At 46.1% G+C, this 12500-nt stretch overlaps 1 protein-coding gene across 1 annotated transcript in view; it reads right to left on the bottom strand.

Moving 5' to 3' along the window:
• LOC124021895 (sister chromatid cohesion protein PDS5 homolog A-like) overlaps window positions 1-12500 on the bottom strand; it is a 76708-nt gene that overhangs the window by 62389 nt on the left and 1819 nt on the right. Inside the window, exons 2-6 of the mRNA XM_046337029.1 lie at window positions 12380-12460; window positions 9928-10068; window positions 5628-5743; window positions 5446-5540; window positions 3945-4090 (exon numbers count right to left, since the gene is read on the bottom strand). Coding sequence (XP_046192985.1) covers window positions 3945-4090; window positions 5446-5540; window positions 5628-5743; window positions 9928-10068; window positions 12380-12460 — 579 coding nt within the window. The remainder of the gene's footprint in view (window positions 1-3944; window positions 4091-5445; window positions 5541-5627; window positions 5744-9927; window positions 10069-12379; window positions 12461-12500) is intronic.

Raw genomic sequence — 12500 nt, 5'->3', positions numbered from 1 at the left:
GAGGAGAGAGAGAGGAGGGAGAGGAGGGAGGGAGGAGGAGGAGAGGAGAGGGAGGAGAGAGGAGAGGAGAGAGGAGAGGAGGGGGGGAGAGGGGAGGAGGGAGAGGAGAGGAGAGGAGGAGAGGAGAGGGAGGAGAGGGGGGGAGGGAGGACGAGAGGAGGGGAGGAGGTAGGTGAGGGGGGATGAGGAGGAGAGCGAGGGAGAGGAGGTGAGAGGAGGGAGAGGATGATGGAGGTAAGAGGGGAGAGGGAGGGGGGGTAGGTGAGGATGAGGAGGAGCGAGGGGGGGTAGGTGAGGATGAGGAGGAGGCGACGGCGAGGAGAGAAATAAAGATAAACATAAGAAACAAACTATTACTTTCCAAAACAAAGAGATGAGAATGAAAAGATGTGAAGTGAGAATAAAGAACGGAGGAGGTAGAGGTCAGGTGAGAACAGAGAAGGTAGAGGTCAGGTGAGAATAAAGAACTGAGAAGGTAGAGGTCAGGTGAGAATAAAGAACTGAGAAGGTAGAGGTCAGGTGAGAATAAAGAACTGAGAAGGTAGAGGTCAGGTGAGAATAAAGAACTGAGAAGGTAGAGGTCAGGTGAGAACTGAGAAGGTAGAGGTCAGGTGAGAACAGAGGAGGTAGAGGTCAGGTGAGAACAGAGGAGGTAGAGGTCAGGTGAGAACAGAGAAGGTAGAGGTCAGGTGAGAACTGAGAAGGTAGAGGTCAGGTGAGAACTGAGGAGGTAGAGGTCAGGTGAGAACTGAGAAGGTAGAGGTCAGGTGAGAACAGAGGAGGTAGAGGTCAGGTGAGAACTGAGAAGGTAGAGGTCAGGTGAGAATAAAGAACTGAGAAGGTAGAGGTCAGGTGAGAATAAAGAACTGAGAAGGTAGAGGTCAGGTGAGAATAAAGAACTGAGAAGGTAGAGGTCAGGTGAGAATAAAGAACGGAGAAGGTAGAGGTCAGGTGAGAATAAAGAACTGAGAAGGTAGAGGTCAGGTGAGAATAAAGAACTGAGAAGGTAGAGGTCAGGTGAGAATAAAGAACGGAGAAGGTAGAGGTCAGGTGAGAATAAAGAACTGAGAAGGTAGAGGTCAGGTGAGAATAAAGAACTGAGAAGGTAGAGGTCAGGTGAGAATAAAGAACTGAGAAGGTAGAGGTCAGGTGAGAATAAAGAACGGAGAAGGTAGAGGTCAGGTGAGAACAGAGAAGGTAGAGGTCAGGTGAGAACAGAGAAGGTAGAGGTCAGGTGATAATAAAGAACTGAGAAGGTAGAGGTCAGGTGAGAATAAAGAACGGAGAAGGTAGAGGTCAGGTGAGAATAAAGAACGGAGAAGGTAGAGGTCAGGTGAGAACAGAGAAGGTAGAGGTCAGGTGAGAATAAAGAACTGAGAAGGTAGAGGTCAGGTGAGAACAGAGAAGGTAGAGGTCAGGTGAGAACAGAGAAGGTAGAGGTCAGGTGAGAATAAAGAACTGAGAAGGTAGAGGTCAGGTGAGAATAAAGAACTGAGAAGGTAGAGGAGAATCTGAGAAGGTAGAGGAGAATAAAGAACTGAGAAGGTAGAGAGAATAAAGAACTGAGAAGGTAGAGGAGAATAAAGAACGGAGAAGGTAGAGGTCAGGTGAGAATAAAGAACTGAGAAGGTAGAGGTCAGGTGAGAATAAAGAACGGAGAAGGTAGAGGTCAGGTGAGAATAAAGAACTGAGAAGGTAGAGGTCAGGTGAGAATAAAGAACTGAGAAGGTAGAGGTCAGGTGAGAATAAAGAACTGAGAAGGTAGAGGTCAGGTGAGAACAGAGAAGGTAGAGTTCAGGTGAGAACAGAGAAGGTAGTGGTCAGGTGAGAATAAAGAACTGAGAAGGTAGAGGTCAGGTGAGAATAAAGAACTGAGAAGGTAGAGGTCAGGTGAGAACTGAGGAGGTAGAGGTCAGGTGAGAACAGAGAAGGTACAGGTCAGGTGAGAACTGAGAAGGTAGAGGTCAGGTGAGAACTGAGAAGGTAGAGGTCAGGTGAGAACTGAGAAGGTAGAGGTCAGGTGAGAATAAAGAACTGAGAAGGTAGAGGTCAGGTGAGAACAGAGAAGGTAGAGGTCAGGTGAGAACAGAGAAGGTAGAGGTCAGGTGAGAACAGAGAAGGTAGAGGTCAGGTGAGAACAGAGAAGGTAGAGGTCAGGTGAGAACAGAGAAGGTAGAGGTCAGGTGAGAATAAAGAACGGAGAAGGTAGAGGTCAGGTGAGAACAGAGAAGGTAGAGGTCAGGTGAGAATAAAGAACGGAGGAGGTAGAGGTCAGGTGAGAACAGAGAAGGTAGAGGTCAGGTGAGAACAGAGAAGGTAGAGGTCAGGTGAGAACAGAGAAGGTAGAGGTCAGGTGAGAACAGAGAAGGTAGAGGTCAGGTGAGAACAGAGAAGGTAGAGGTCAGGTGAGAATAAAGAACTGAGAAGGTAGAGGTCAGGTGAGAATAAAGAACAGAGAAGGTAGAGGTCAGGTGAGAATAAAGAAGGTAGAGGTCAGGTGAGAACTGAGAAGGTAGAGGTCAGGTGAGAATAAAGAACAGAAAAGGTAGAGGTCAGGTGAGAATAAAGAAGGTAGAGGTCAGGTGAGAACGGAGAAGGTAGAGGTCAGGTGAGAATAAAGAACTGAGAAGGTAGAGGTCAGGTGAGAATAAAGAACAGAGAAGGTAGAGGTCAGGTGAGAATAAAGAAGGTAGAGGTCAGGTGAGAACAGAGAAGGTAGAGGTCAGGTGAGAATAAAGAACAGAGAAGGTAGAGGTCAGGTGAGAATAAAGAAGGTAGAGGTCAGGTGAGAACGGAGAAGGTAGAGGTCAGGTGAGAATAAAGAACTGAGAAGGTAGAGGTCAGGTGAGAATAAAGAACAGAGAAGGTAGAGGTCAGGTGAGAATAAAGAAGGTAGAGGTCAGGTGAGAACTGAGAAGGTAGAGGTCAGGTGAGAATAAAGAACAGAGAAGGTAGAGGTCAGGTGAGAATAAAGAAGGTAGAGGTCAGGTGAGAACGGAGAAGGTAGAGGTCAGGTGAGAATAAAGAACTGAGAAGGTAGAGGTCAGGTGAGAATAAAGAACTGAGAAGGTAGAGGTCAGGTGAGAATAAAGAACAGAGAAGGTAGAGGTCAGGTGAGAATAAAGAAGGTAGAGGTCAGGTGAGAACTGAGAAGGTAGAGGTCAGGTGAGAATAAAGAACAGAGAAGGTAGAGGTCAGGTGAGAATAAAGAAGGTAGAGGTCAGGTGAGAACGGAGAAGGTAGAGGTCAGGTGAGAATAAAGAACTGAGAAGGTAGAGGAGAATAAAGAACTGAGAAGGTAGAGGCCAGGTGAGAACTGAGAAGGTAGAGGTCAGGTGAGAATAAAGAACTGAGAAGGTAGAGGTCAGGTGAGAATAAAGAACTGAGGAGGTAGAGGTCAGGTGAGAACGGAGAAGGTAGAGGTCAGGTGAGAACGGAGAAGGTAGAGGTCAGGTGAGAACAGAGAAGGTAGAGGTCAGGTGAGAATAAAGAACAGAGAAGGTAGAGGTCAGGTGAGAATAAAGAACTGAGAAGGTAGAGGTCAGGTGAGAACAGAGGAGGTAGAGTTCAGGTGAGAATAAAGAACTGAGAAGGTAGAGGTCAGGTGAGAACAGAGGAGGTAGAGTTCAGGTGAGAATAAAGAACAGAGAAGGTAGAGGTCAGGTGAGAACAGAGGAGGTAGAGTTCAGGTGAGAATAAAGAACTGAGAAGGTAGAGGTCAGGTGAGAACAGAGGAGGTAGAGTTCAGGTGAGAATAAAGAACAGAGAAGGTAGAGGTCAGGTGAGAACTGAGAAGGTAGAGGTCAGGTGAGAACAGAGAAGGTAGAGGTCAGGTGAGAATAAAGAACAGAGGAGGTAGAGGTCAGGTGAGAACAGAGGAGGTAGAGGTCAGGTGAGAACAGAGGAGGTAGAGGTCAGGTGAGAATAAAGAACGGAGGTCGCACCCTCTTGTCCAGGGTCCTCTCCCTAACGAAGCCCAGCAGTTGGTCGTTAACCAGGTTCAGGTCTTTCTTCCCCGCGTTGATGATCGTTACGATGACGTCGTGTCGGATCGCCTCCTCTGGGTCATGTGATCGCACTTTCAGGAACTCTGATTGGACGATACAGACATATTTGGTTAGGTCAGCGCCTCCCAAACTCGGTCGTGGGACTTCAAAGAAGGTCCCTGTGAGGTCTCTGGCCAGGTCTGGACGGTTGACACCTACCTGTGAGGTCTCTGGCCAGGTCTGGACGGTTGACACCTACCTGTGAGGTCTCTGGCCAGGTCTGGACGGTTGACACCTACCTGTGAGGTCTCTGGCCAGGTCTGGACAGTTGACACCTACCTGTGAGGTCTCTGGCCAGGTCTGGATGGTTGACACCTACCTGTGAGGTCTCTGGCCAGGTCTGGATGGTTGACACCTACCTGTGAGGTCTCTGGCCAGGTCTGGACGGTTGACACCTACCTGTGAGGTCTCTGGCCAGGTCTGGACGGTTGACACCTACCTGTGAGGTCTCTGGCCAGGTCTGGACGGTTGACACCTACCTGTGAGGTCTCTGGCCAGGTCTGGACGGTTGACACCTACCTGTGAGGTCTCTGGCCAGGTCTGGACGGTTGACACCTACCTGTGAGGTCTCTGGCCAGGTCTGGACGGTTGACACCTACCTGTGAGGTCTCTGGCCAGGTCTGGACGGTTGACACCTACCTGTGAGGTCTCTGGCCAGGTCTGGACGGTTGACACCTACCTGTGAGGTCTCTGGCCAGGTCTGGACGGTTGACACCTACCTGTGAGGTCTCTGGCCAGGTCTGGACGGTTGACACCTACCTGTGAGGTCTCTGGCCAGGTCTGGACGGTTGACACCTACCTGTGAGGTCTCTGGCCAGGTCTGGACGGTTGACACCTACCTGTGAGGTCTCTGGCCAGGTCTGGACGGTTGACACCTACCTGTGAGGTCTCTGGCCAGGTCTGGACGGTTGACACCTACCTGTGAGGTCTCTGGCCAGGTCTGGACGGTTGACACCTACCTGTGAGGTCTCTGGCCAGGTCTGGACAGTTGACACCTACCTGTGAGGTCTCTGGCCAGGTCTGGACAGTTGACACCTACCTGTGAGGTCTCTGGCCAGGTCTGGACGGTTGACACCTACCTGTGAGGTCTCTGGCCAGGTCTGGACGGTTGACACCTACCTGTGAGGTCTCTGGCCAGGTCTGGACAGTTGACACCTACCTGTGAGGTCTCTGGCCAGGTCTGGACAGTTGACACCTACCTGTGAGGTCTCTGGCCAGGTCTGGACAGTTGACACCTACCTGTGAGGTCTCTGGCCAGGTCTGGACAGTTGACACCTACCTGTGAGGTCTCTGGCCAGGTCTGGACAGTTGACACCTACCTGTGAGGTCTCTGGCCAGGTCTGGACAGTTGACACCTACCTGTGAGGTCTCTGGCCAGGTCTGGACAGTTGACACCTACCTGTGAGGTCTCTGGCCAGGTCTGGATGGTTCATCAGACAGTGGGAAGCGAACTTGACCGACTCGAGCCTCACTGGGACATGGATGTCATTGAACCTGGAGATGGAGCACACAAACACCTTGTTAACGCACCTCTACTACAAGCGTGTGCGTGCGGCTGTGTAATGTGTGTGTGTGTCTCACCGTCCCAGGAAGCATTGCCACAGCGGTCTGTTCTGAGTGGCCAGTTCTGAGTCTTTGGCTCCAAACAGCTTGGCCAGCAGTCTGACCACAGCTAGCCGTTCTTCTCCGTCATTACTCTGTAACACACAGACAAAATTAGATTAGAGACTTTAAATAGATTTTAATTCAACGGTCGTATTTTGGGTCTAGTAGGTGTGTGTGTGTCCAGGGTTTTTTTCTGGAAGGAAATGGGGCTTAGGTGGTGGGCTTGGCGTAAGGCTGGCTAGTATATATATCTCTAATTTTACTATATACCCCGGTATTGATAAACAGACCGGTTGAAGGTTTTTATTTTTTGATGATGAGATCCTGAGGCTGTTCATCCTCCTCCATCACCTCATGTTTCAGCATTATAATCGTGTCGTGTTGCTACCATGCTATGTTGTCGTGTTGCTACCATGCTATGTTGTCGTGTTGCTACCATGCTATGTTGTCGTGTTGCTACCATGCTATGTTGTCGTGTTGCTACCATGCTATGTTGTCGTGTTGCTACCATGCTATGTTGTCGTGTTGCTACCATGCTATGTTGTCGTCTTGCTACCATGCTATGTTGTCGTGTTGCTACCATGCTATGTTGTCGTCTTGCTACCATGCTATGTTGTCGTGTTGCTACCATGCTATGTTGTCGTGTTGCTACCATGCTGTTGTCGTGTTGCTACCATGCTATGTTTTCGTGTTGCTACCATGCTATGTTGTCGTGTTGCTACCATGCTATGTTGTCGTGTTGTGTTGCTACCATGCTATGTTGTCATGTTGCTACCATGCTATGTTGTCGTGTTGCTACCATGCTATGTTGTCGTGTTGCTACCATGCTATGTTGTCGTGTTGCTACCATGCTATGTTGTCGTGTTGCTACCATGCTATGTTGTCGTGTTGCTACCATGCTATGTTGTCGTGTTGCTACCATGCTATGTTGTCGTGTTGCTACCATGCTATGTTGTCGTGTTGCTACCATGCTATGTTGTTGTCCAGGTCTCTCTTTATGTAGTGTTGTCTCTCTTTATGTAGTGTTGTCTCTCTTTATGTAGTGTTGTCTCTCTTTATGTAGTGTTGTCTCTCTTTATGTAGTGTTGTCTCTCTTTATGTAGTGTTGTCTCTCTTTATGTAGTGTTGTCTCTCTTTATGTAGTGTTGTCTCTCTTTATGTAGTGTTGTTTCTCTTTATGTAGTGTTGTCTCTCTTTATGTAGTGTTGTCTCTCTTTATGTAGTGTTGTCTCTCTTTATGTAGTGTTGTCTCTCTTTATGTAGTGTTGTCTCTCTAGTCATGCTATGTTGTTGTCTAGGTCTCTCTTTATGTAGTGTTGTCTCTCTTTATGTAGTGTTGTCCCTCTTTATGTAGTGTTGTCTCTCTTTATGTAGTGTTGTCTCTCTTTATGTAGTGTTGTCTCTCTTTATGTAGTGTTGTCTCTCTTGTCATGCTATGTTGTTGTCTAGGTCTCTCTTTATGTAGTGTTGTCTCTCTAGTCATGCTATGTTGTTGTCTAGGTCTCTCTTTATGTAGTGTTGTCTCTCTAGTCATGCTATGTTGTTGTCTAGGTCTCTCTTTATGTAGTGTTGTCTCTCTTTATGGAGTGTTGTCTCTCTTTATGGAGTGCTGTCTCTCTTTATGGAGTGTTGTCTCTCTTTATGTAGTGTTGTCTCTCTTTATGTAGTGTTGTCTCTCTTTATGTAGTGTTGTCTCTCTTTATGTAGTGTTGTCTGTCTTTATGTAGTGTTGTCTGTCTTTATGTAGTGATGTCTCTCTTTATGTAGTGTTGTCTCTCTTTATGTAGTGTTGTCTCTCTTTATGTAGTGTTGTCTCTCTTTATGTAGTGTTGTCTCTCTTTATGTAGTGTTGTCTCTCTTTATGTAGTGTTGTCTCTCTTTATGTAGTGTTGTCTCTCTTTATGTAGTGTTGTCTCTCTTTATGTAGTGTTGTCTCTCTTTATGTAGTGTTGTCTCTCTTGTCATGCTATGTTGTAGTCTTAGGTCTCTCTTTATGTAGTGTTGTCTCTCTAGTCATGCTATGTTGTAGTCTTAGGTCTCTCTTTATGTAGTGTTGTCTCTCTTTATGTAGTGTTGTCTCTCTTTATGTAGTGTTGTCTCTCTTTATGTAGTGTTGTCTCTATGTAGTGTTGTCTCTCTTTATGTAGTGTTGTCTCTCTTTATGTAGTGTTGTCTCTCTAGTCATGCTATGTTGTTGTCTTAGTTCTCTCTTTATGTAGTGTTGTCTCTCTAGTCATGCTATGTTGTTGTCTAGGTCTCTCTTTATGTAGTGTTGTCTCTCTTGTCATACTATGTTGTCTCTCTTGTCATGCTATGTTGTTGTCTTAGTTCTCTCTTTATGTAGTGTTGTCTCTCTAGTCATGCTATGTTGTTGTCTAGGTCTCTCTTTATGGAGTGTTGTCTCTCTTTATGTAGTGTTGTCTCTCTTTATGTAGTGTTGTCTTACGTCTCTCTTTATGTAGTGTTGTCTCTCTTTATGTAGTGTTGTCTCTCTTTATGTAGTGTTGTCTCTCTTTATGTAGTGTTGTCTCTCTTTATGTAGTGTTGTCTCTCTTTATGTAGTGTTGTCTCTCTTTATGTAGTGTTGTCTCTCTAGTCATGCTATGTTGTTGTCTAGGTCTCTCTTTATGTAGTGTTGTCTCTCTTTATGTAGTGTTGTCTCTCTTTATGTAGTGTTGTCTCTCTTTATGTAGTGTTGTCTCTCTTTATGTAGTGTTGTCTCTCTTTATGTAGTGTTGTCTCTCTTGTCATGCTATGTTGTCTTAGGTCTCTCTTTATGTAGTGTTGTCTCTCTTGTCGTGATGTGCATTTTGTCCTATATCTAAATTGTATTATTTTTAATCCCAGGCCTTTATCCTTTTGGTAGGCCGTCATTGTAAATAAGAATTTGTTCTTAACAGACTTGCAGAGTTAAATAAATAATTTAAAAAAGACATATCTCAGTGCTTGTGTCCATATCTATGTCTTATACACAACAACAAGATTTCAGGTCATTCAGACCAAAATCATATCAACATCTTCAAAGGAAACAGCTGTGTCTGTGTAGGTGGTGACTGTCCTAACCAGACAGGACAGAACCTGTCCTAACCAGACAGGACAGAACCTGTCCTAACCAGACAGGACAGAACCTGGTGACGATCAGGAGTATACCTGTCCTAACCAGACAGGACAGAACCTGGTGACGATCAGGTGTATACCTGTCCTAACCAGACAGGACAGAACCTGGTGACTATCAGGAGTATACCTGTCCTAACCAGACAGGACAGAACCTGTCCTAACCAGACAGGACAGAACCTGGTGACGATCAGGAGTATACCTGTCCTAACCAGACAGGACAGAACCTGGTGACGATCAGGAGTATACCTGTCCTAACCAGACAGGACAGAACCTGGTGACTATCAGGTGTATACCTGTCCTAACCAGACAGGACAGAACCTGGCGACAATCAGGAGTTACCTGTCCTAACCAAACAGGACAGGACCTGGTGACTATCAGGAATTTACCTGTCCTAACCAGAGAGGACAGAACCTGGCGACTATCCGGGGGACACCTGTCCTAACCAGACAGGACATAACCTGGTGACTATCAGGTGTATACCTGTCCTAACCAGACAGGACATAACCTGGTGACTATCAGGTGTATACCTGTCCTTACCATAGAGGACAGAACCTGGCGACTATCAGGAGGCTACCTGTCCTAACCAGACAGGACAGAACCTGGCGACTATCAGGAGTTTATCTGTCCTAACCAGACAGGACAGAACCTGGTGACTATCAGGAGTCCACCTGTCCTAACCAGACAGGACAGAACCTGGTGACTATCAGGTGTATACCTGTCCTAACCAGACAGGACAGAACCTGGTGACTATCAGGATACACCTGTCCTAACCAGACAGGACAGAACCTGGCGACTATCAGGAGTTTATCTGTCCTAACCAGACAGGACAGAACCTGGTGACTATCAGGAGTCCACCTGTCCTAACCAGACAGGACAGAACCTGGTGACTATCAGGTGTATACCTGTCCTAACCAGACAGGACAGAACCTGGTGACTATCAGGATACACCTGTCCTAACCAGACAGGACAGAACCTGGTGACTATCAGGTGTATACCTGTCCTAACCAGACAGAACCTGGTGACTATCAGGAGTGTACCTGTCCTAATTAGACAGGACAGAACCTGACGACTATAAGGAGGCCACCTGTCCTAACCACCTGTCCTAACCAGGCGGGACAGAACCATTACAACCCCCTGTGTGTGTCGATGGGTCCTATACCTTGAGTTTAAACTCTAGCTGGGGCATGACGGACGTGAGCAGCAGAGGGTCGATGGAGAACAGCTCCTGGATCAGATCAAACACGTGTTCTGACAGATCACTGACTGAAGACTTGCCCATCACCAGCACCTGGTTAAAGAACTGGAGGGGGGAGGGAGGCAGGGAGAGAGAGGCAGGGAGGGGGAGAGAGAGGCAGGGAGGGGGAGAGAGAGGCAGGGAGGGGGAGAGAGGCAGGGAGGGGGAGAGAGAGGCAGGGAGGGGGAGAGAGAGGCAGGGAGGGGGAGGGGAGAGAGAGGCAGGGAGGGGAGAGGGAGAGAGGCAGGGAGAGAGAGGCAGGGAGAGAGAGGCAGGGAGAGAGAGGCAGGGAGAGAGAGGCAGGGAGAGAGAGGCAGGGAGAGAGAGAGGCAGGGAGAGAGAGAGGCAGGGAGAGAGAGACGCAGGGAGAGAGAGACGCAGGGAGAGAGAGACGCAGGGAGGGAGAGAAGCAGGGAGGAGCAGGGAGGGAGGGAGAGAGGCAGGGAGAGAGAGAGAGGAGCAGGGAGGGAGGGAGAGAGGCAGGGAGGGGGGGAGAGAGGCAGGGAGAGGGAGAGAGGCAGGGAGAGGGAGAGAGGCAGGGAGAGAGGCAGGGAGAGGGAGAGAGGCAGGGAGAGGGAGAGAGGCAGGGAGAGGGAGAGAGGCAGGGAGAGGGAGAGAGGCAGGGAGAAGAGGGAGAGAGGCAGGGAGAGAGAGGGCGGCAGGGAGAGGGAGAGAGAGAAGAGCAGGGAGGGAGGGAGAGAGAGAAGAGCAGGGAGGGAGGGAGAGAGGCAGGGAGATGGAGAGAGGCAGGGAGATGGAGAGAGGCAGGGAGAGGGAGAGAGGCAGGGAGAGGGAGAGAGGCAGGGAGAGGGAGAGAGGCAGGGAGAGGGAGAGAGGCAGGGAGAGGGAGAGAGGCAGAGAGAGGGAGAGAGGCAGAGAGAGGCAGAGAGAGGGAGAGAGGCAGGGAGAGGAAGAGAGGCGGGGAGAGGGAGAGAGGGGGGCAGGGAGAGAGAGAGAAAGGGAGAGAGAGAGGCAGGGAGAGAGGCAGAGAGAGAGGCAGGGAGAGATGTTAGTTGGTCTGAACGATAGATAGTGTGTATCTATACACACACACACACACACACACACACACACACACACACACACACACACACACACACACACACACACACACACACACACACACACACACACACACACACACCAATATAGATGTACTCAAACACATCAATATATAGTACACACATATATATATTTATAGTGTATAGTATAGGTATATATGCATATATAGTGTATAGTATAGGTATATGTGCATATATAGTGTATAGTATAGGTATATATGTATATATAGTGTATAGTATAGGTATATGTGCATATATAGTGTATAGTATAGGTATATATGTATATATAGTGTATAGTATAGGTATATGTGCATATATAGTGTATAGTATAGGTATATATATATATAGTGTATAGTATAGGTATATATGCATATATAGTGTATAGTATAGGTATATATGCATATATAGTGTATAGTATAGGTATATATGCATATATAGTGTATAGTATAGGTATATATGCATATATAGTGTATAGTATAGGTATATATGTATATATAGTGTATAGTATAGGTATATATGTATATATAGTGTATAGTATAGGTATATATGTATATATAGTGTATAGTATAGGTATATGCATATATAGTGTATAGTATAGGTATATATGCATATATAGTGTATAGTATAGGTATATATGCATATATAGTGTATAGTATAGGTATATATGCATATATAGTGTATAGTATAGGTATATATGCATATATAGTGTATAGTATATGTATATATGTATATATAGTGTATAGTATAGGTATATATATATATATATATATATATATATATATATATATATATATATATATATATTAGTTTACAGTACTAACGTTTGTGTATAGTATAGGTATATATGTATATATAGTGTATAGTATAGGTATATATGTATATATATATATATTAGATTACAGTACCTGATAAGTAATCCCTCTCACTCTCTACCCCCTTTAAGATTTAGATGCACTATTGTAAAGTGACTGTTCCACTGGATGTCATAAGGTGAATGCACCAATTTGTAAGTCGCTCTGGATAAGAGCGTCTGCTAAATGACTTAAATGTAAATGTTAAATGTAGTACTAACGTTTGTGTATAGTATAGGTATATATGTATATATATGTATTAGTTTACAGTACTAACGTTTGTGTATAGTATAGGTATATATATATACAGTGTATAGTATAGGTATATATATATAAATATATTAGTTTACAGTACTAACGTTTGTGTATAGTATAGGTATATATATATATATATATATATTAGTTTACAGTACTAACGTTTGTGTATAGTATAGGTATATATATATATTAGTTTACAGTACTAACGTTTGCGATACATGTTTCTATGGTCTGAACGGTCCTCTTCAGCAGAGTCTTGGCCAAGTCGTACGCCTGCTTATTCAGGTTCTGGACAGGAGGAGAGAGGATCAAACAGGTATCAGGTTGA

Source organism: Oncorhynchus gorbuscha, unplaced genomic scaffold (genome assembly GCF_021184085.1).
Source record: "Oncorhynchus gorbuscha isolate QuinsamMale2020 ecotype Even-year unplaced genomic scaffold, OgorEven_v1.0 Un_scaffold_1245, whole genome shotgun sequence".
NCBI classification, from domain to species: domain Eukaryota; kingdom Metazoa; phylum Chordata; class Actinopteri; order Salmoniformes; family Salmonidae; genus Oncorhynchus; species Oncorhynchus gorbuscha.
Note: the sequence above shows the minus strand (reverse complement) of the source record. Positions and strands in the feature narration are given on the sequence as shown.